At 40.1% G+C, this 23,358-nt stretch overlaps 1 protein-coding gene across 2 annotated transcripts in view; it reads left to right on the forward strand.

Moving 5' to 3' along the window:
* The window catches only part of TRIO (trio Rho guanine nucleotide exchange factor), a 244,065-nt gene that overhangs the window by 53,240 nt on the left and 167,467 nt on the right, over positions 1 to 23,358 (forward strand). For both annotated transcript variants that reach the window (XM_054285315.1, XM_054285316.1), the window contains exons 2-3: positions 14,697 to 14,771; positions 21,307 to 21,421. In XM_054285315.1, coding sequence (XP_054141290.1) covers positions 14,697 to 14,771; positions 21,307 to 21,421 — 190 coding nt within the window. The remainder of the gene's footprint in view (positions 1 to 14,696; positions 14,772 to 21,306; positions 21,422 to 23,358) is intronic.

Raw genomic sequence — 23,358 nt, forward strand, 5'->3', positions numbered from 1 at the left:
TTTATGTAAGTAATTTCCTGTGTGTTTATTGGGCTGGAATTTCAGAACTGGTTTAGCTCAATGATCAGTTACTAGAACCAGCTCTTCACTAATACACTGCTGTCCTACTGTACTTTATCGGTGTGCAGAGATACCAGGCGTGTGTTGAATAAATAAACCATATTTTCTCTTGGGTTTTTTTGATTGTCAGTTTAAGCATAAGAGACTTTTTTTTTAAAGTCCATATTATATTTATCTTTTGCTGTGTGATAAGGCATATGTGTTAATTATAGGCAGTCACTTTGTTGATATCCCTGTGCCTTCCTGCTAGAGGTGCTCCATGTGGATGGAGTGCCCTGATGTTGACCAGTAACTGTCATCTGTCCCTTAAGGACGACAAAGATGAGTAATTCAGCCTACATTTTTTTAAACAATATAATGTGTCAAGTGAGTTACAGATATTTGACTTAACACGGTAATAGTTGACTACTGACACGGTACTGATTAATCAAACTAAGAATCCCAAACTCGCTTTTGGTAATTACTGTAAAACTCTGGCTTAAGCTGGCACTGCCACCAAAAGGGAATGTTTGCTGTATTATGCTTGTGACAGTGCAGTGCATGGAAATTGATGGAGCCCATTCCTTGGCTTTTGGTGTGCATACATTTACCCCCACAACCCCAGAAAAAATAAAATATTTTAGTTTTATAGTGGACTTCTGAGTTGGCTTTTAATGGTTAAGTCTTAATGCTAATAATTAGCTACCTCCTTTTTAGAAAACTACAAGTAACTTTCCTCTAAATCTTTGTCCACTAGCTGCTAATATTTGCTTCCTGCCTGCCCTATCTGTATCATAGTGCATTAATGTGTTTGCTAGAAGTTGTTACAGTGTCTGGTATAATGAAGCATTCAATTCAGTTGTAATCTATCTAATAAACTACCAGGTAGCAACACTGGGCTGAATTGGTGAAATTGAAGCACACTATAAAGTTTTACTTCCTGCCTAGAGGCTCTGTAGCAATTCTTTCTTGCTATAACTCTAATCTAAGAGCGATTCAGTTATTTGGATATAGCTAAGCAAATATTCAGTGGAGATAAGGGACTGTTGTTCAGAATCATAAGCCATTTCAAACAGTTCAAGAGCATCAAAAACCAGGAAACCACAATAAACTTGACTGTCACATTTAATTGGAAGCCTTTATGAGAAATCAAATTTTTAAATACCAATGCCTTTTAATGTGAAGTAGTATGATCTAAATTGGAAAGATAAAAAAAAGTCTGATAAGGTCAGGGAGTTTATATCCATAGAAAGTCATTGAGCCAAAAGCCTGACAGATGACACTTTAAAAAAATCTGGATGCAAGAACAGACATTTGAAAAGTGATTTTAATGTTTTTAATGGCAGTCAATTACCCAAAGAGGTCAAAAGCATGCCTTCTGTAAGGATGGGATTATCTCACATCTGCCAGCAACCCTCACATTTGGTAGGCAACTTAAGCTTCTGTTATTGGCCCTGTTTCAGAACTCTTCTGGACTCATTCAAGGTATTTTCTCATAAATCCAAATAAACTTCAGCTTTGTTGATTTTTGAATCCTAAGTGAACTTCCTTTACAAAACAAAGCTCTCAAGAAGGCAAGCAGAGATGCTGTATTATGGTGCTGTAACTTAGGTTCTCAATGCTATCATGCATATCATTATTTCAAGCATGAATGACAGAGTAAGTCCTGTTAGTTCAAAGTTTTGCTTCTTACAAGTCTCAAGTACTTCTGCAGTGTTTTCCACAGATGTTGAGATGACAGTACCACTTAAGGTCTGCTTTGAAACCAGGGCATTTTTGTTGCTGCTGATAGTATTAGTGTTCTGACTAACATATCCTGCTAGCTTGCTTGCTGTTCCTTCTTTCAAGGGTTAGAAGCCACGGAGTTTGTGCTTGATGCTCAGTTACTTAATTCAGAACTCAGCTGACACTGGAAATGTAGTGATTCAAGCTAATTGGGATAAATTCGAATACAACTGAGTTCTGTGTGGTAATGGACTAAGTCTTGTTTCTGGTTCTTGTAAGAATGGAAGTACACCAAATCAGAGCATCTGCTGCAGGAAAGGGTCTCCAGACATCTCGTACTGCTGTATATATACTTCAGGTTCTGTTCAGTAACTTCTGGACTAGTCCTCCTGATACATGTGAATGGATAGTAGATAAAATGCTCCATCTGCTTTTACAACCGTTACAGTCAGGTACTGCCAATGAACTGACCAGCACGAGCAAGGTTGATGTGGTGGTAGTGGGGATAAAGTATATCAGGAGAACTGCATGTGGAAAGGACTTGGGAAGAAACATTTTTGAATATCAAATGTATTATGTGATGCTGGTTGTATACACTTGTGCTGAGTTAGGGAAGCATAAAAAGGAGGCTGTTAGATGTATCAGCTATGAAAGCCTTTGGGGGAGTCTGTCCTGGAGAAGTTGCAGTCTAACTGTGCTCCGGCACACTTCCCCCTGTGTTGAGTCCTGAATATATTCATTATCCATCTATACCAAAAGGCTTGTGCTGAAAAATGATGTGATGCTACTTCCTATTCAAGCTTACAATAGCTGCCAGGCAAAAAAAAAAGACTCAGTAAACCTCTGACATGAGTTAATATCACAGGATTTTTCTTTTAAATAATAGTAGATATGAGAGTTGGCAATTTGAATTGCATGTCAGGGTACTGGAGCTCAAAAGCAAGTAAGAATGACTTGTGTACAACAAAAGTGGCTCTGTACCAAAAGCACTTTACTAAAGAATGCTTCTTATTTAATAATGTGCAAAAAAATTTTTTTTTGCCAAACTAAACAATATAGCAACTGTTGCTGTACTGATGCCATAAACTTGTGTTTTGATGGGATAAGGAGGGTTGAGTATGTAAATAAATATTAAGTAATAAAGATGAAAACAGCTTTAGAGAAATTGAGCTAATTCCCCTTTTGTTACTGTTCTGCTCTACAGAAGTTAATATTTCTAATTAAGCTTGCTAGGTCACTTAGAAGTACACCTATGGACTGCTAATTGGTTTTAGAGTTTAAAATCTTCAGAGACAACTTTGTGAATCTATAATGATGTCAGGAACTGAAGACATGAAGGCAGAGGCATTGTTAAAATCTTACCTAGTGCTTTTAAAACACATTGTAGACTTCTGAAGTAATGGATTCATACACATGCCAAAGTACTTTGCTGCTTTTTAATGCAATTAAAATGTTAGCTCCTATTGTTGTCTCAAAGAGCTTTTCCAGGAAATCATATGCATTTAGAATTTTTTGTAGAGTGAGTCAGTGTAGTAGAAGACCAACAAACCCATTTTAATTGAGCTTAAATTAGGCCAGTTTTGTGAACTTAATTAAAATACTGTAACTTCCAGTGGTTGAATCATTGTCATTATTCTGATTTGCAGATGGTATCCCATAGTATCTATAGGGTACTGTATAATGCCTGGTAAGTCTCAGCATGTTCTTTAAAGGCATGGATCAGAGGAGCTTGAACATGCCCCTGTGAGGAATGCCCTCTCTTGAAATAAAATAATACGGAAAACATTTGCTAGTGTTGATATTTAGCAGGTAGTTTTTGGAGGTGAATGGCTGGATAGTTTGGGCATGTAGCATCTTTGTGTTACCCATGCTCGAGAAGACTGAAAGATAAAGCTGATGGATGAATACTTCTTGTCTGTGCTAGCAGACAATAAACTATATTTGTTACTTCAATGGGAGCAACCAGATCAGTGTCCATAGTTATGATGTTAAAAATTTGAGCATGCAGTAGTGAATGCTCACAACTCTTAGGCTGCATTTGTTGTGCTGGCAAGTAGCAGGAAGTAGTAAATTGCAGTCAAGTTTAAATAGCTTTTAACTAGTTTGGTTTATAAATTGGGCAATATTTCATACATGATCTTTTTTGAAGTTGAATGAGAATTTGATTAGTGTGCTTGAGAGTACAATGCAGTGCCCCTATTTTTCAAATAACTGTTGTTCCCAAAGAAATATTAATATAATTCATTGTAAGAAACATTATTGTAATAGACTCCAATTGTTTGACAATGCATGTGGATATTAAAGCTGTAGAAACAGTTATCTGAATTTCTTTGGAGCATTATATGCGCAGATTTCTGTCCTAAATAACACTAGGAGCTTGCTTTGTCTTGTCTGTCTTGGTATTGCATATGCTACATATCCTTAATAAAAATGAAATTGAAGCTTATTTACTCATGACATGAGGACAGGTGAGCTGCTGAGAAATACTGGATTTGGCTGCTGAGTTTGGGACTGTGATTCTGACCAGAGTCGTGAAAGTGCATTTATAGTAACATGTAGCTGTTTGCAGAAATGGAACAAAGTGAAGGCAAGATGATAATCTTTTCATTGCAGTAACGTGGGCGCTGAGTAAGTTGGAGTTCACGAAGAAAACCCAGCCTTGATTTAGGTTAAATTTGTGTACTTCGGTAAGCTGTGTTAAATGTAGCTCTAATGAGATTCGGGCTGCTTGCCTTTGTCATCTGAAGGAGATAATCTGCTAGAACAAATTTGATAAATGAAGAATGAAATCTCCCTTTCTTAGTCGTGACAATCTGCAAAATCCTTTCTGTTTATTCTTGTCTGAAATCCGTTCATAAAGCTGAACGTGCTAAGGGTCTTTTTCTTTCTAATGAAATTTCCCAAAGGGATCGGGAGGGGAGGATTTTCGGCAGTGCGGGGAGAGGAAGGCTGACGTGACTCCAAATCGCTTCTTTTCGTGCCTCCGTGCGGTTAGGGGGATGGCTGCGGGGATGGCTGCGGCTCTGGCAGCTCCCCCGAGCTGCGCGGTGGCTCAGCCCTGCACAAAGGCAGGGGTGATGTAATGCGTGCTGTAATGCGCTGCCGGCTGCGGTGCAGGGGAGCCGCGCTGCTGCCGCCCGCCCCCGCCGCTGCCCCGCGTCCCTGCCGGCGCGGCCAGCGCTGCCTCGCCTGCCCTGCCTCCTATTGTCTTCAACGCAGCTTTCTTCCTTCCTTTTTTATTTGTTTTTAATTAATTAGCGCGGCATGTGCGGTGAGAGCACACACCTGCTCCGAGTAATTCAGGCTAGAATTTCTAACGTAATCCTTGAGCAAACGAGACGTGTGTTGGACATCCCTTTTGGCGTTCCGCGCTAATCTTGCTCTCCCTTAAAGGCAGGGAGGGAGGGAGACAGGTTGCTCTTAGCAACCGCTCACGTACTGAAAGTGAAATACTCAAGCTTTAATTCCCCTGCGGACTCCTCATTGCTACTCTCTTTTTTTTTACAAATTGGTTCCTTCTAACGAGTAGCATATGTTAATCAGTGTTTTAAGTAAAATCAGCTCAGTAAAGAGATAGAATAGGGAGATGCTCTGATGTAAAAGTTTATTTGCCCCCTTCTAAATGCTTCTAACAGCCACACATGTGAAGTTTAAGGGTGGCATAAAACAAGCTGGGGACAATGCTTTTTCTCTGTCGTTTGGCTGAATAGGAACTTGACTGGTTTTGCAATGCAGGATGAAGAAAAGCATCTCCCCCCCCTCCCCCTTACTCACATAGATCTCATGTATGTGCATTGTAATGTGTTAGAGAAGCTGGGATTCATCCTACATTTCCTGTGTCTCAAGGCATTTGGAGCTCAAGCTACTTACAGCTGCAAACTAATAAAATGGGAATTTCAAGGAGTGAAAGCTCTGCACAAATCAGATTATTTGGCATACATCTTGTTGCAAATGGCTAGTTTTTCCACAGAAGGTGTATGAAATATCCTGCAAAGAAAGAAAGGGAGGGAGGAGGAATATTCAACAAAAATGGTCGTTTAAGTACTGTCTCAAAATATGAATTTAACTGAGTATAATTTTTGCATATGTATTTCCATAAGGTGATGAAAATGTTGTAAAAGTGTGTGCATATTTAAAAAGAAAAAAGGGTGGAGAACAGGAAAAATACCATAACCAATAAATGCCTATTCTTGGGATCTATGAATGATAGAAAGCCCAAAAGGAGTACTTTATGGTATAAAAAGGTATTTTTACCGAAGAATATGCAATCTGGTTTTGGGTGTTTTGATTGATTTCAGGGCTGATGGAAATAGTTCTTCCTATTGTTGCTCGGGATGAAACAATACAGGATGATTTTCAAGCTGTTTTAAGTTGCTTATTTTTACTGCCCTTGCTGTAGTCTTCATCAATTTCACTGTGGAAAGAGATTTCTCCAGATGGTGGTTTGGAACAAGAGCCAAAGGACATGATCTAAAGCGTTATGTTCCAGCTGTTGCTGCACAGAATTTAGAAGCTACTGCCTTCCACTTGATCTGTGTTTTGAACAGGAGAATAATAAGATTGCTTATAGATCTTGTTGTTTAAACAACTGTGTGTTAAACCTGGTTTTTGTGGGAGGCTGGGTACCCTCCTGATAGCCCTGAGAGTGTAGCATGACCCCTAAGCCATGCGTGTCTGTAGCAGCAGTGAACAGGGTAAGTGTCTGACTGCAGTGAGAGCTGTGGGCTACTGATGGACACCCTGACAAAAAGGTTTGCTACCTCAGCAGGGCAGTGAATTGAAGTATCACAGCACTTAGAGATGGATGAACAGTTCCCACCAAAACAAATGAACTTCCAACAATGTCGGCAGGGCAGGAAGAACAAATTGAACATGGCTAAGGGACAGAAAAATTAAGGAACACAGCTCTTTTCATTTAGAAGGGGAACACTGGTCAGATTTTGATTGTCACATCTTAAGTTGCAGTTGGAAAATGGACGCTTGTACTTCTGTCTTGCACATTTCATAGGATTGAGGGGTAATTCAGGTTGGAAAGGACCTTGCAACATGGATAACTCTAAGCTTCTTGTTGCACACTTAAAAGGAAATCACAGATTTTTAGCAATGATTTAGCATTTGGAATTTTCCTTAACTTAGATTCTTAAGGCAGCCCTTCAACAGGTTTTGCAGCATACACCTGAGGTGGCTAATTTCCTGGTAATTGCTCCTAACTGAGGAATAGCTGAGTATGCCAGCTTCCAAGAAAAGCAAGGTTATTCAGTCTGTGAAGTTGATCCTGTCTGAATATTTGCTGTCAACTAAACTAGCAGTCTTCTCTTGGCCCACATCTCTCTACATGACATTGTGCTTCTCCCATAATTTGCGGAGATGGGAGGTGTGTCCTCCTGTCATGACAAAGCAGAGCTGTTGAAAATGGTAAGAGAGAACCTCTTAACACTTAGCAAATATGCCAAAACCTGAAAGTGACTTAGAGCTTGTAACCCTCTAATGAATCTCATTTTCTTATTTCAAGGCAATTTCTCAGCTGTCTGCTTCTGTGAGGTCCTGGTTGCCACTGCATACCGGCTCAATACAGATGTGGTGCAGTTCCCCACAGCACGCATAGAGAGTGCATAAAATGCAAAACAAAATGGGAATAGGAGGGACATTTCTGTCAGCTGTTGTGATTCAAGTCAGAGTTTGAAGGTATAATGTTTTTTGATGAGTGGGTCTTGAGCCTGATCAGAGCTGGAAGGAGTCAAAGGTGTACTGCTGGAGTTGCTTTGAATTTAATACTGGGATCTTAACATTAAATGATTACATTGAATACTTTGTGTAAGCTCATGACTAAGGCTGCTGGCACAATTTTGAAATTGTGCCGCTTTGATGGTATGCCCCTTAAACTGTATCCTTGTTGAAGTCCCCCAGTGATTTTAGAATCTGGACTGAGAAAAATGAATGAATAAATGATGAATGACCAGGTTACTAATGTTGCCCAGTGACCTGTATGCCATGAAAAAACCTGCTGATAGTTCCTTGTTAGCTCTAAGAAGAAAGATCTGCAGTTTTAAAGATGCCATAACAGGTGTACCTAAAAGTTAGTGTTCCTGAGATGATTTTGAAACTGGTCATCTGCAAGCTCATGGAGCTTGAGAAAAGATAGGAAAATTGCAGTGTTTGCCATAATTTTCCTGAATTCTCTTGCTTTGTTGCAATGTGAAAGATGGTGTGAGATTTCTGAGCAGCACTGCATGTAGGCAATGTCTATAATGGGAAGCGGTAACAGTGCAGTTGGTGAATTGACAGCTCTGATTTTCCATGAATCCTTTACTTGCATCCAGAAGTTAAGCCTACCATAAAACTGAAATTGGCACTTCGAATACTTGAGTTAAAATCAAAGAAAACTATCAGTAATCACATAAGTGAAGTAACTTTAGTTACCTTTTGCTTGCCTTTGCCACCCCTTTGGGGTATATTCTCACTGATGGGTTTTTGCCATTTGCTGCTTATGAAAGTTAGGATTTCTTTATCACCCTTGTCTTAGCAGTCTGATTTCATTTATAAATCCAAGGATTTTGGGAGTTCAGCAATCATTTTTTCTGAATGTGATTGAAAAAAAAAAGAATCTAATAGTTCTGCTGACTTAATTATACTGGTAACTTCACTACCACTTTTCTGTGGTAACTTCAGAATAAGAATATAAAAGTTTTCATAATGGCTGCTTGTGAATCTCCTCATATCTTGTTTAAAATTATTTCTCACTGATTAACACCTTATTTAGTAATCTACTCACTGATTGTGTTTTAAAGCCTCTCCATATTAAAATGGAGAATAGGAACCTGCTCTGTGCTTTCTTTCTGGACACTTGAAAAATGTGGGACATAGCGTGTAAGTTATTTGCAGCTGAGGTTTATCACACACAGTTAACTTATAAACAAAGTTGAATAAACCTGTCGGATTCTGATATTTAAGATCATCTTTAAAATCTTCTGGGATGTCATCATCTTGTGATATGGAGAATGAATAAGAGCAAATAATGAAACCCTAATCAGTCTGTAATGCACTAATATAATTACGTTTGAGCTTCTCTATGCCTCTTTTCCCCCTCCTCTTCTTGCTTGATTAACTAAGAAGCAATTTGTCTTGAAATGTAGGATAGTTGTACAAATAAAGGGAGAATAGCTCAGATTTCAGTGTCATGTCATTGATGTAAGTCATGCTGTGAAATAGAAAAAATGCTAAAGACATCAACATCTTGGATTCTTTTTGCTTAAATGTTTATTAGCTGCAGTTTAGAGGTTTTGTGTTCCAGGATAAGGCTTAACACAAAGGGACTGACCAGTGGATGCAAGGAGTTGTGGAGAATGGTTTGCAGTTCTGACTGCCTTGCCTGGATGAAGGGTGCTGGTGCTTTGGTTGGGAAACTGTGTCCTTCCTGCACATGGAAGTTGTTCTATCTCTTGACTTTTAACAGATATTTCTTTTCCCTTAAGACTAACCTAGGTCAGTCCAGTTGTTTCCTAGTAATAGGTAATTAGCAGTTCTGAGTGCAGTTTCTATGGGGGTTTTCTTTTTTCCTTCCTGTAGATCTTAGCATAGCATGTGGATTTTTGAGCAAAAGTCTATTGGATTAGGTCCACTGAAGTGAATAGAGTACTCTGTTGGAAAATAACTCACTGAAAGATGTTTCTTCGATTCAGCATGGGATTTCTGTCAAAGAAGAGGTGGGGATTGAAGTTGGGTGCTAGAGTTAGCAGCCTGGCAGATGAGGCACTTGCTTTCTGCTGATGACACAACAGGGAGTCATCCTGAAGTCCAAAGAGAGCCTAAAGCATCAAAGGAATCTAGGCTGAGTCTGGCTTTTTTTGTTTGTGCCTGTTCAAAAGTATTGTTTTTATTTGCCAGGTGAAAAGCAGTTGTGTCATTAGGGGTGTGAGTTTTTAGGATGAGAGCATTCCCTTTTGGCATTTGTGTTTTTCTTCAGCCATGTTTCACAAAAATTTCAAGTCAGTTGTGTGTGACAGCAATGGATGAGTGTTTGGTCAACATTTTGGCTAAGAGATGCTGCTCTTAGCCTCAGTTTCTGAGTCTTTTTGTTGTCCTGATTTCTGTTCCCATATTTTATGTTGCCATAACTGAACAATACACATCACTGAAGCTACCTCTGAAGTAAATACTTCAGTGTTCTTGGGGAAGCAGTGCTTCTTGGAGAAGCTGTTTTCAACCTTGGTTTGTATCACAGTTCTGTAATCAAGTTGTTACCTTTAAAGATGTGTGTGAGGTAATTTATCTGCTCCCCTGAATTGTGGCTGACTAGTTACTGATCTTTGCAGTGCAAGATGATTAGCACAGTTACCTCCTTTCCTTCAGCCTCGGCATTAGGCTAATCCTGCATTTGTCTGGGTTGTGTGAATTGCCACACTGAGTACCTATTTCCTGTTACCCCTCTAAAGATGACTTTCTTCATGTATTTCAGTGCCTCTGGGAAGCAAGCTGGGTATTTGGGGAGCAGCTGAGTTCCCGGACTGCTGTGATTTCTGGGCAAAAGGGGCCACGTTACACAGGGTTACTCTCTGTCCTCCAGGACAGATGGACGAGCTGCTCTGCAGCCAGGTTGTCATCGTGGGATTTGGAAACACTTGCAGTCCAAATGAGAAGGGGCTGTCCATAAGGGGCTCTCTGAAACCTCATAGGGTGATATCTCTATCCCAAAGTGTTGTCTTTTCATGGGTCTTTAAACTTGGATAAAATTGTATATTGCATCAAAATATCTTAGCTTCATACAGCATGAGAAAAAAGGTTAATATAGACAAGTCTGCTGAATCTGGCTAATTGATATTGTCTTCAGGCTCTGAGGACAAAGAGAAAATGTTGTGTTTGTGGGGTAGACTCCTTAATTTTCCAATATATAAAATGTTTAGGTGACTGTTTCTTGATTCCATGTTGTAAAGATCTTTAGTTGTGTGATACAGCATTTAAATAGCTGGTTTTTGATAAGGTTCTGTTTAGTAGGAAACTGTATATGATAACTCAAGGGATTGTGTAATTGTGTAATTCTTCATGAGGACTGGGGGGAACCTCCTATATTGAAATGGACTACATCATTGTGTGTTACTTATTCTGCTGAATATACAGAAGTTAATTATTAATTAGCATAATTTGAACTTCTTCCCTTTTTGCTGGTAGTTAGGCAATAGCATGTGTAGGGTGTATGTTACAACAGAAGGGCATCTACTCCCTATTAAAAATGCAAAATGAGTATTCCTTTAATAGGTATTGCAAATATGAAGGGCGGTTTTCCAGTTTAAGACTGAAACAGTCTTTAAAAGATGTAGGACTTAATATTGAAAGAAACACTTAAAATCAGAGTGCCTTGTTTTGGGCGGAAGAGCATAAATACCTGCCATAGGTGCATGGTGTGCTTCCAAAAGAGAAGCGTGTGCCGTGGGAGCGATACCTGCCGCGGTGGGGATCGGGGGCATGGCCGTGGTGGGGTCGGGGACGGCCGTGTTGGGGGTCGAGGATGGCCGCGGTGGGGGTTGGTGGGGATCGGGGGGATGGCCGCGGTGGGGTCGGGCATGGCCGCGGTGGGGATGGGGATTGCCGTGGGGATCAGGGGGATGGCCGCGGTGGGGGTTGATGGGGATGGGGGCATGGCCGCGGAGGTCGGGGATGGCCGTGGTGGGGATGAGGGTCGCCGCGGGGGTCAGGGATGCCACGGCCGCGGTAGGGTTGATGGGGGTCGGGGATGGCCGCGGTGGCCGCCGGTGCGCGGTGGGGCGGGAGCTGCGGGCACTGCGGCGGCACCGCGGCGGCGGGAGCTGCAGCCGGCGGCCCGGCAGGGATGACATCACCCCCCGGAACATGTGATGCAGCCGGCTGGCGCGGAGGATGCTGAGCTGTGGAGGGAGAGATTGGTGCAGATATTTATGGCATTTCATTTGAGTGTGGTAAATGCCTTTTAATTTTTTTTTTAATTAAATCCTCAAATCCTCACATCCACGAATGTTTTGTGGAGAAGAGGCTTTGAGAAGGGGGAGGGAGGACCCACCCCAAGCCCTTAAGACCTGCTTATATTGCTGGTTTTTGTTTTATTTTTGCTTCGTTGGAGATAAAAACGATACTTTCCTGCCGTATTCACCCTCTTTGCTCCCCAGCATTCTTTCATCTGTTGTAATCCCTACAGTCTTTTCAGTTAAGCTTTAACACTGCAGAACTGGAATAAAAATAGACTGTTTAGAGCAGCAGGAATATGATAATCCAAGGCAGTCAGCCTTAAGGATATGCAGATGCAGAACATGAGCCAAGCACTAACGTATTTGCTAGGGTGTTTACCTTGAGCGGCCCCTTAATAGTCAGAGAAATGTTAGCTAAATGTTTCTCGCTTCTTACATGCCATAGGCAAAGTAAGACGTAAAACGTGCAGCTACTGCGCATCATCATCCGAGGTGAAGGAGTTTAAGGGCTTAGAAATCTGAGCAAGCAATTGCGGTAACATCGGTGTCTTGGGTAATTTTGAGCTAAGAGAGACAGCAAAGTACGGCACTAGTTTCTGCATGCTTTTTAGGTGAGGAGAAAGTGTTTTCTACCTCCGAATTTACTGTAAAGAAAAGGAATTGCCATGGTTGATATGAAAGCTGAGCATGCTAAATTGGCATTAAGCTTATGGTGGATAGCTCAAAGCACATAAAAAAACATTAACTCTGGAAGTGTGCCTGTATGCCTTAGCAGTCAACTGAAGCCCAAATATTTCAAGGTGGAAAAGAGCATTTACTGTCTTTTTAGGTTATTTATTTAAGCTCAGGCTTTTTCTTAAAGCTATTTAGAGTTTTAGTCCATAACAAACAGAAATGTAGTAGGAACAAAACTGTAGGTAGTTTCAGTAAAGGGATGATGGCCATAACCAGTTCTCTGGAGGAGAATTCATGCATGAGGTTCCTTTTGCTGTGTCTTAGAACCTTGAGAGCCTAGGTGCAAACATGAAAGCAAACCCTGCTCTGCTTTGCCAGTCTGGAGTTGCTGTGTAATTGCAAAATACTGTCCATCATGTAGAAACCCTCCATGCTACGTGGTTACCCAAGGAACCAGTTTTCCTGGTTTGGCCTTTCTGAGAAAGTGTACTGAATTTTGGGATTGTTTTTGGTCTGTGGTGTCCATGGAAAAAACAAAGAACTAGCTAGGGAACTTCCATCTGGCTGGAAGTTGATTTGTTTTGTTTTCTTTTGTTTGCATTTTGTGAGTGCTGAGACAATGCCCTGGTTGAACACTTCAGTTATGGTGAACTTGAGGGACCCGTTGCTGACATTTGTCTGAACACACGTTTTAAGAATCCCCAGTCATGGATAGGCCATAATCTTCCACAGGAATCCCTTGAGCTGTTCACAGTTCTTTCCTTTACAAAATTTCCTGCCATCTAGTAAACATCTTGCTGTAATTCTAAGCTTTTAAATTCTGTAGGCTTTTGTCACCAGTAGGCTTTATATGTTCTGAGGACTGCCACCACATCTTCCTGCAGTTCTTCATGCAAAACACATGCCCAGATGATGACATGCAAACACCTGACCATCTTTGTCCCTTGGGTGTTGTGCTTGGGTCTGTTTCGAAGGGTAGTGCCCACAGCTAGATACTGTAGTGGCACAGAAGTCTCAGTACTGCTCTCTGGAGTAGAAAACCTCTGATGTAATTTACATATGAGATGCCCTAAAGTATAGGTCTTATATTACTTGATGACACTGGTTTGATACCTTCAAGTTTTAGTTTAGAAATGCACAACTTTTTTATTTAAGCTCAGAACCTGAGACCAAACAATATGAAGTATTGGGATATTTTTGAGGAGGAAGAGTCTTAACAGCACTTTTGTGCTTCAGTAGTTATAGAGAAGCAATGAGCTCCCCACTTACCCCAGCAGAGGTACTTTCTTTGGATATAGGATTATTTTAAACAGCACATGAATCCAAACAGACCAGGAAGGGTTGGACAGAGAAGTTAGATGAAGATGTGTCACCCAGTTCTTCTTGTAAGATGAACAAAATCAGCCTAAATATGACCAATTCTGTATTGTATAGATGAAATACAGAGGAAAAAAATGCTTCCTAAATTAAATCTTCCTTGTCAAAAAAGGGAGAATTTCAGAATTTGGCCACAGAGTTAGAGTAGTGGAAATAGGAAGCAGAGAGGGTGGGACAAGCTGGTGATGTGCTGCTTTGCAACATTGACTGTAATCACTCACCTTGGGCACTGTATCAGACTCCATGTTTGTACAGAGTTAGTATGTTAAAATGTCCTCTCAGTTGCAAAATGCTGCTCCTGTCAGGCAACAGAAAAAAATTCTGATTTAAGAAACATTGCATGTAAATAGTGTTGGGGATTTTTGATGGGTCTTTTTGTGCTTTTTGAGTGGGTCGGGGTTTTTTGATGGGGTTTTTTGTTTGGGTGTTTTTGTTTGTTTGTCTTTGTTGTTGTGGGATTTTGGGTGGGGTTTTTGGTTTGGGATTTGGGTTTTTTAATGGTAATTGTTCTAAGCATACCTATCTCTTTTAGCTTGATACTCTTCATCCCTGCCGGGGGGGAAAAAAAAAAAAAGAAAGTGGGAAAGTGGGATTTGCAATGCGTAAAAGCCACAGGATCCATATGATAGTTTTTATTAACTGATGAAAAAGGCTAATTCTGGAATCTTGTTTTCTACTGAGGCTTGCTAACAGGCTATTAACAGGATATTTGACCAGCTTAACATGCTATTTCTGTTAAGCTGGTCAAAGTAATGACTTGTCCGTTAATTTATCTTTAAAGTTTAGTTTATTTTTTGAGAGACTTTTATTGTAAAGTTATATTAGTTCCTGTAATCATAAAATTCAGTATGTATTTGAAAGGTATATGTTTTTCAGTGCATTCATTAAATGCAGAAGTTGGGCTTGTCTGAATTTTTGACTAATCACCTTCTCTTCTTTTTTCAGGGTTTCGCAAAAATGATGAAATGAAGGCTATGGAAGTATTGCCAATTTTAAAGGAAAAAGTTGCATACCTTTCAGGTACCGTTATTTTCTCTTGTGGAATGCCCATCTGTGTTAGTAGCATGTAAAATGATATTTTAAATAGCTTAAATATCATTACAAAATTCATGGAATGCTATGGCAGCACTGATTCCTGTTGGATATCCTAAGCATAACATAAACATTTTGAAAGGCACAATAAAGGAGGTACTTGTTTTCTTGAATGTGGAACATTGCTAGTTTTTGTCTTGGTCTTGTTAAGTCTGGCATTCCACCTAGTCACTCATCATTATTTACAGCAACTTAGAACCTGCTGTACCAATGTCATATTCCTTTTCTTACTTCTGGTTCTTCTGATGGGGAATTTTATAGACATGCCTTTGTTATTGACCCATCTGCAGCATATTCTGGAGAAATATCTGTTGCAGAAGTGAATTACAGTTGCCTGTCTTTTGAAGCATACTTGGTATTTTCTTTGTGAACTGACTTAGGAATTGTAATTGTAATACAAATTACTGACTTGTAATTTTAGGAAATTCCAGCATGCTCATTGAATTGGTTGGTTACTGAACAAGGAATAGCAGGAAGATTGAAAAGTGGGATTTATATGAATTAGTATCATAACATAGTCTATAACTTTATAAGTAACTTTACTTGGTGGAATGATGGGCTGAGGTGCTTATTTTTGTAAACTGCATTTTAGTGTGACTTTCTGTTGGGATTAAATAACATCATTCTCTCAGCCATAATCTTAGTGTCAAATGATTTAGAGAGAGTCTCATATTTGCAAGTGGTTTTTTGGATAATTTTTCAAGAATGACAGAAGTAAATCTTTTGTCTTAAATATTGAAACACATAAAATTATTCCTGCAGTTGTACTCTTTAAGAGATTTGCTGTGCATGGATGCTGATGCCTGCAAGTACAGCATATAGTACATATTACTTTATCCTGTCCACTCTGCTGAGTAAAGTAGAGGTACAAAGCAAAAAGGTGTGTGGGTGAAAGTTTTTGTTTGGTTGTTTTCTTCTTTTTTTGTCTTTTTTTCTTAAATTTCTTGGCAATTGTAATAAGCAAGACCAGTTTTCTTGGTAGCATAGTAACTTAGGAATTGTAGTGCTGGTGAAGACTTGTTTAGAACTCTTATTTTTAGTAGGAAAGAAGAGGAGAAAAGGGTGTTAAGCACAATTTTTCAATCCCTCATTACTTTTTGGACCTTGTCTTATGTCATTGAACAAAAATGAAGTCAGTTTTCACTTCAAAACCTCTGAATTTTTAAGTTGTCTGGTACTTAGTTTAGACCTCTTAAAGGGGATCTGAAAAATGATGGGTTTTTCTAATGTTAATTTGTAAGCAGATGGCATTCTGAAAGGCATTAATTCAGTGAAAGTGAAATGGGCCAAATGAAACATGAAGATAAATTTAAGGAGAGATGATAAATTGTGAACCAGAATAGAGGAGGTGTTGGCAGAAATAAATGGTTGCCAACTTGCCTGTGTGAAGGTAACAACTCCTAATGGAAGAATGGAGCAAACAGCTGTGGGCAACAAGACTGGCTAGAACTGGTCTGCCAGAATCCATAGTTTGACATTTCCATTGCAAGTGAAACTCAAATGGAATGAGATACGTTAGTAGTGCAAATGAGTTAAGAAACCCTGAAGTACAACAACCTGCAACAATACTCTTCAGTGTGTTCTCTCCCTTCCCCCAAAAATACCACCACCCCTAGGACCTAACCACTGTGCAGCTGGAACTGTCAAGCTTTATACCTGGGAACACAAAGATATTTGTTCATTTGGTTTCATTCATTGGTTTACTGAACAGATTTTCACCTAACTGAGAAGTAAACTGCTTGAGTATTGGATGTCTTACCACCTGAAACAGTTACATCTCTAGGTTTTTTTATGAAGTCCAAATAGAGTCTTGGATGCATTTTTTGTGTTAAGTTTAAACTGAAACATGTCAAAGTACTAATACTCTCATATCTCTACCTAAGCAAGGAGGGCATTTTCTTACAAGGTGAAGTTATCTTGGTTTCATGTAAGGACATAGCGCTTGGTAACTTGTCTTGCCATAAAAGCCAACTGTTTAGCTTTTTTTACTGGAGTACTTTATAACTAGGTTAAAAGGCATTTCTTAAAAAAGCAGCACTACTCAGCCTGTTGGATTTTAGTGCCATTTGGAGGCCATTGAGAATACTGCTGTTAGTGATGTGCACTAGACAGAAATGATGCACGTTGGATGACTCACGTGAGTTATTGGATAGATGTTTGTGACACGCTTTGGCATAGACAGAATATCTCAATAGTGGGGTGGGGCAGTATATCAAAGGAAATGGATTAAAATGGAAGTGTTACTGATGAAAGCAGTAGTAGTGCAGTATGTTTTTGTTAAACATTTATAGGAGGTTGAGTTGGATAACAACTATTGCAAGACAGGAAATTCCCACTGATGCCTCATACATTGTTGCTTTTAACTTTCCCGTTTGTGTATGACACAGGAGCATCAGGAACAAAGGAAATGAGTTAGTTATTTTAAGAGGCCTAAGAAAGCTGTCATTAGAGCTGATGAAAAAACCCCAAGTCTTAGGGACTTTTAAAAATATTATTATTTGCAATTTTGCCACCTGTTTTAAGACTGGATAGTCAAGTTCTTTTCATCTAAAATCAAGGCTGTATTAATTTATTACTCATCTAGGCCTGGAGTTTGTACAACAAAGTTTGTCTCTGATGTACAAAAGTTTCAGGATATGATTTATCAGAAATGTAGCCACCATTTTAAAAAAATGGTCTTATTCTGTGACATACATGGAGCTGGAGCCAACTGAAGTGGCATCCAGAATGACATAAAAGTGCTGTATTGAAAAACTGCATCATACAGGAGTTGCAGTGTGGGAAAGGCCTGGAGGACTGGTCTGAGGTGGCTGCATGTAACAAAGCATTTGCTTAAAAAGCTTAGGGAGTGTTAAAGACAATTCAGCGTACACTTTCACCTGCTAGCTGCTCCTTTTTAAAGAATATCCACTCTAAGCAATTGAGTTACTTTTTCTGGGAGGCTGGAGTCGGTAGCACTTACCAGTTGAAACTGGTAGATCTAAAGGTAGTGGCCTGTGGTGCAATGAGGAGAGAGAGCATTAAGGGCTGTAGGAGACTGTCAACTACTCTTGATGGCCTTGGAGCCCAGTGATGGCTCTGGAGCTCAGCAGGGCCTTGGCTGTTGGGCTCTGTCTTGTCATTTATTATTCCTTTCTCTTACAGCTGCTGTCTTGGTTTTTTCCCCTTCTTTTGCTATGTAAAAATCCTCAAAGCTCTCTGCTTAGCAAGTGAGTCAGGCTGGTCAAGACTTGCCTTTCTCCATTAGAATGAAACAATTCCATTTTTCATCTTATGTCTCACTTAAGAAGGTCATGGAAGATAAAGATATGAATTTCCTTTTAAATTTTGGTTTCTGGCGTTGTAGCTTGATGGAGATTCAAAGATGCTTTTGCCTCTTGCAAGTTTCATTTAGTGTCTGACAGGGAGCATGTCCAGTGTAGACAATCTCCAGAGACTTTGGTGTCTTTGGCAAACACACGCTAACTGTGTTGGAGAGGATAGTGATGAATTTTTGAGTAACTGGTATCACTTTTTGTTTTTATATTTATTTTTATCTTCTCTTGGCCTTTCTTTCTAAGTGATTTTTGAAAAACTGCGTTTAGCAACATGGAATTACAATGAGAAGCTGATTTGAAATGAGAAATTCTGGGCTGAATATAGTGTTTTTCTGCGTTTCCATGGGACAGGAGAAAACAGTCCACACATCTGTGGTTGAAAACATACATGTGAAATTTAGCTTGCAAGAATCTGTGCTATTATAGATATGTTGATAAAGACATCCTACTGGGCTTGAATTTGGTGTTTAGTAATAGTAGCATTTTGTTGTCACTAGCAAGGAGTTGGATATAAAATTATATTTTACTATTTGACTGCAGCAAGTACATGTATTTTTATGGCTGAGATGAATGCATTTAAGTGGAACCATTTATGTCAGATTTTTTTGCCTTATATATTAAGTGGATTCAGAATTTTCTGTGTTGCTAACAAAACTAAAAACTATAAACTGACAATTGGGAATCTGAAAATCAGAACAGGATAAAAATACAAATTAAATAGTTTCCATCCACTCAATCTACATACTGAGTGTGAAGTATTATACATGTAAATTCTCCTAGTAATTAATTTAATCATTGAATTACAAGATCATTTAAGTTGGAAAAGACCTTTAAAAGGTCTCAAAGGTCTTTGATTCTGGCCCTTTACCTGGCACTGCCAACTCCACCACTAACCATGTCCCCAAGTGCTGCATCTACACAGCTTTTAAATGCTGCCAGGGGTCACAACTCAATCACTTCCCCAGGCAATCAGTTGTCTAATGCTTGACAGCTCTTTTGGTGAAGAAATTTTTCCTGATATTTAAACAATTCCTGGCGCAACTTGAAGTCATTTTCTCTCATCTTGTCACTTGTTACCTTGTAGAGGAGACCAACACTCACCCCACTGCTGCATCCTTTCAGGGAATTGCAGAGAGCAATAAGGTGTCCCCTGAGCCTCCTTTTCTCCAGGCTGAACAGTCCTAGCTCCCTCAGAGGCTCCTCCTAAGCCTTGTTTTCCAAACCCTTCACCAGCTCTGCTTCCCTTCCCTGGATACACTCCAGCACCTCAATGTCCTCCTTGTACTAACTGGGCCACTAGTGAACGCAGGATTTGAGGTGTCCCCTCACCAATGCCAAATACAGGGGGACAATCACTGCCCTGGTTCTGCTGGCCACACTATTGCTGATACAGCCCAGGGTGCCATTGGCCTTCTTGGCCACCTGGCCACACTTCTGGATGCTGTTCAGGTGCTGTCAGTCAGCACCTCCTGGTCCTTTTCCACTAGGCAGATTTCCAAACTCTGTTCCCCAAGCCTGTATCACTGCCTTGGGTTGTTGTGACCCAAGTGCAGGTCCCAGCACTTGGCCTTGTTCAACCTCACTGAGCTTGACCCATCAATCCACTCATGCCCAACCTGGCATCACCTGCAAACTTCCCCTTTATTCTTACCCAAACAGTCTTGTCACCATCATTAAGCTCTAGACAATCATAACACTCCTAATGTTCAGGGCTACACTGCCAGCTCTTCTTCCTTGCCTATCCCATCTGAAGGGTTTACAGCCATCCATTGCAGTACCCCAGTTGTGCAAATCATCCCACCATCTTTCCATGATGACAGCTATGTCACAGTTTTCCTGCTGCCTAAAGGCTTCCAGCTCCTCCTCTTTGTTGCCCAAGCCACGTTCGTTGGTGTAGATGTACTTCAGTTGGGCTATTAATTCTGTCAGCTTTTTCAGGGCAGAAGCCCTAATTCCTACATGACCATTCCCAGGTGCTTCCATGCTTTCTGACACATCAGTATCTCTTACATTTTGGCTGCTGCATGGATCTCTGTTCCTACCTCCTGTGAGATGGCAGACTGAAAGACCTTGCTAGTTCACCATTCCTCAGACACTGGTGTTCTGCTTCCATGCTGATCTCTAGTGAGCATGGCTTTATCAAGTCTAGTCTAAAGCTCTTTCAGTGAGCCCTGATAGTTCCTGTGGAAAAATCCTTTTCCTTGTTTGAGGTGGGTGTACCTTGTCTGTCACCAGCAGGCTCAATGTCATGAAACCAACCCAGGATCAGAAAACCCAAAAATGTCCCAGTGACACCAGGCTCAGAGCCAGGTATTAATCTGATGGCTCCTCCCATTTCTTCCCTTTTCATTCCCTGCAACAAGAAGCATAGAGAAAGAACTCCTGCTCCTCCAACCAGTCATCCCAAGGCTTTCAGGGAGAGACTTCAGTCGCATCTGTCTTGACTGTCCTTGGGCTTCTCCTTGCAGTTTCTTGCTTTTTCCCTGAAGTATGGGGTTAATAATAACAATAATGGGTTTTCCCAAGGGCCATACCAGGGTAGGAAGCTTTCTCATCACATCTTTAACCTTGGGTGCAGGGAGGCAGCAGGCTTCCTGAAAGAAGTTGGCACACTGGGCCTTTGTTCCCTTCAGAAGGGAGTCTCCCATGACAATGATCCATCTGTCTTCAGCTTACTCACCTCCTCCCTGAGCTCTGTCACTGTGCAGAGGAGCTCCTCTACCTGGGCACACCTCCCACAGCTGTGCTCTCTGCTGCCATATCATCTACATACTTGCCTACAAAGTAGCATAATTCTGTATTTAAATTATATCTGTATAATTGCTGAGTCAAAAGTTAAATACATAACAGAGTGCCATTGCTGGAGATGTCACACTACCAGTTAAACTTGAGGGTGACTGTAATGTCTAAGTGTAATGCTCTGGTTATTCTTAGTTTCAGTTTTTTTGGCATTTGCTTTCTCACTGTAGGAATTGTGGCAATATGCTGATCAATACTCCCAAAATTCAATCTTAAGTTGGTCTCAAAATGGCAGTGTTGGCATTTAAGTTGAAATCACTTTTTTAAAAGTAGATACTGAGGACTGGTTCTGCAAAAAAGAATTTTATGTTATGCTGTGGGGTCTTCTAACATTTTTAATTTTTTAGGTGGCAGAGATAAGCGTGGAGGTCCCATTCTAACATTTCCAGCTCGCAGTAATCACGACAGAATACGGCAAGAGGACCTTAGAAGACTAATTTCGTATCTAGCCTGTATTCCTAGGTAAGCAATCACCTGTTAAACTCTAAGGCTGTATAACAAAATAAATGGATTATGCTGCGGAACTCCCACAAGCTAGCAGACTGAGTTAATAGCATGAGCAAATCAATACCAAGTTTTGTCATTTGCTATTTTCAAATGGCTTTCTGGAAGAGAAATAATTACTCTGCCTTGTAAAAGGAAGGCAGCTGGCAGAAGGGCTGGTGTGCTTTAGCTAAAAGTAGTTTGTGTTTGGAAATGGCACTGCCACGCCACATTGGTGTTGAAGACTGCAAATACAACTCAAAGGCTTTCAGTACATCAGTAATTACAAGCATGCTGGTCATCCTTCACCATATGCCTTGTATGGAGTGCAGGCAGCACAGGACTCCGAACTGTTATTTGTGTTAGATAAGTCATAGTGTCCTGATATAGCGCGGAAATAACGAGGAGAAAGGTATGAGAAATTGCTTGTAAAGGTCTCAGATAAACCTGTGGAGTCATCTGTGAAAGTACTGATATCATTGCATTATCAGCAATTCAGCCTATGAATTGAGCTGTTTAAATAAATTGGCAGAAGTCAAATCCAGTGCTATTGTGTGTGTGCATATATACACTCCCATATATATATATATATATGAGATATTTCAAATAAAAGTTATCTATTTTATATCTATCTAAAAAAAAGTTCCTCCATACAGAACTTCGCTTTCTGTAGTAATCAAGTTGGGAACAAAAAGGATCCTAAGACTGACTTTAAATCCGTCTTGGAACCTTTCAGCATTTGTTTCAGGCTGGAGCAATGCTGACTGTGCTTGATTCTGTTTGTCTATGACCACAAGCAGCAGTTGTCATTACAGTTGAAAAAAATTCCTTGGATAACATCCCTGAGTGTAATATCTTCCATGTTTGTGTAATGTGCTAATTTACTGACAGTTTTGCACTTGATGTAAGCAAATATCAGTTTTTGACTGAGAAAGGTGGTTTCATGAAAGTAACTTCAAGGCATCTGTCTGAGAGATTACTTGGCCTCCTTTTTGTAAAGTTAACTGGGAGACTCAGGGGACTTAGGAGAACAGGAAGAAGGCTTGAAATTTTTACTCTCAGATTAGAATGGTGAGATGTATTCTAGCCATCTAGAGCTTCAAGTTGCTAGATAAGTTAATAGACAAATATGCATTAAAATGTGTCCAAGAATTTTTTTATAGATAATCAAGGCAAGAAACAGTCTTCCTCTGGCGAAAGGTGTATGTTAGTTAGCTTAGATCAATAGATCTAAAATTAAAAGAAAGTTAGTGCCTGTTTTTTACTCTTTAAGCATGGCAAACTTTAGAGAATAAAGGACGCTTTATCAAAAGTAAGACTTGTTTTCATACAAGTCATGTTTAAGAGACTGATTATGCAACTCTAGCTAATTACAAGTCCCAATTGATACAAATATCCCCGAACTTTTGGGTTGTCTGTTATTTGTTGCAGTACTGTTACTTGATGTAGCTGAAGAATCACAGGTATCAGTTGTTTGGCAAGAGATCTAAAAACTTAAGTTGACTCAATCTCACAATTTTACTCATTTTACAATTTATCTGATTTAAAAATGTGGCTGAACTTATGTCATCACCATAGAGTGGTGGACAGATATTTTGGTGTAGTTCAGGCTTACCAACACATGACCTTGACTCCCTACAACAAATCTTGTGATCCTTGGCCAAAAGACATTGAGCTTGTGTGAGGTGATGTGGCTGCATGGTGGAGCACACAGCCACACTGTCACACAATGAGGGACCACTTTGGACACCCCAGTAGATACATGCCTTGTGAATTAGTGGCAAGCACTCCCTGTGCAATCCTCAATTTGGTAGGATAGGGATGGGCTGAGCAGCACTCCTGCTGCCATTTGGCCTTTCAGTGATGGGTCTATCTTTAAGACAGTAGTTATTTTTTTTCCTTGAATTCTGTGATGA

Source organism: Melozone crissalis, unplaced genomic scaffold (genome assembly GCF_028551555.1).
Source record: "Melozone crissalis strain CALT ecotype California unplaced genomic scaffold, PUWL_Pcris_2 ptg000042l_1, whole genome shotgun sequence".
Classification (NCBI taxonomy): domain Eukaryota; kingdom Metazoa; phylum Chordata; class Aves; order Passeriformes; family Passerellidae; genus Melozone; species Melozone crissalis.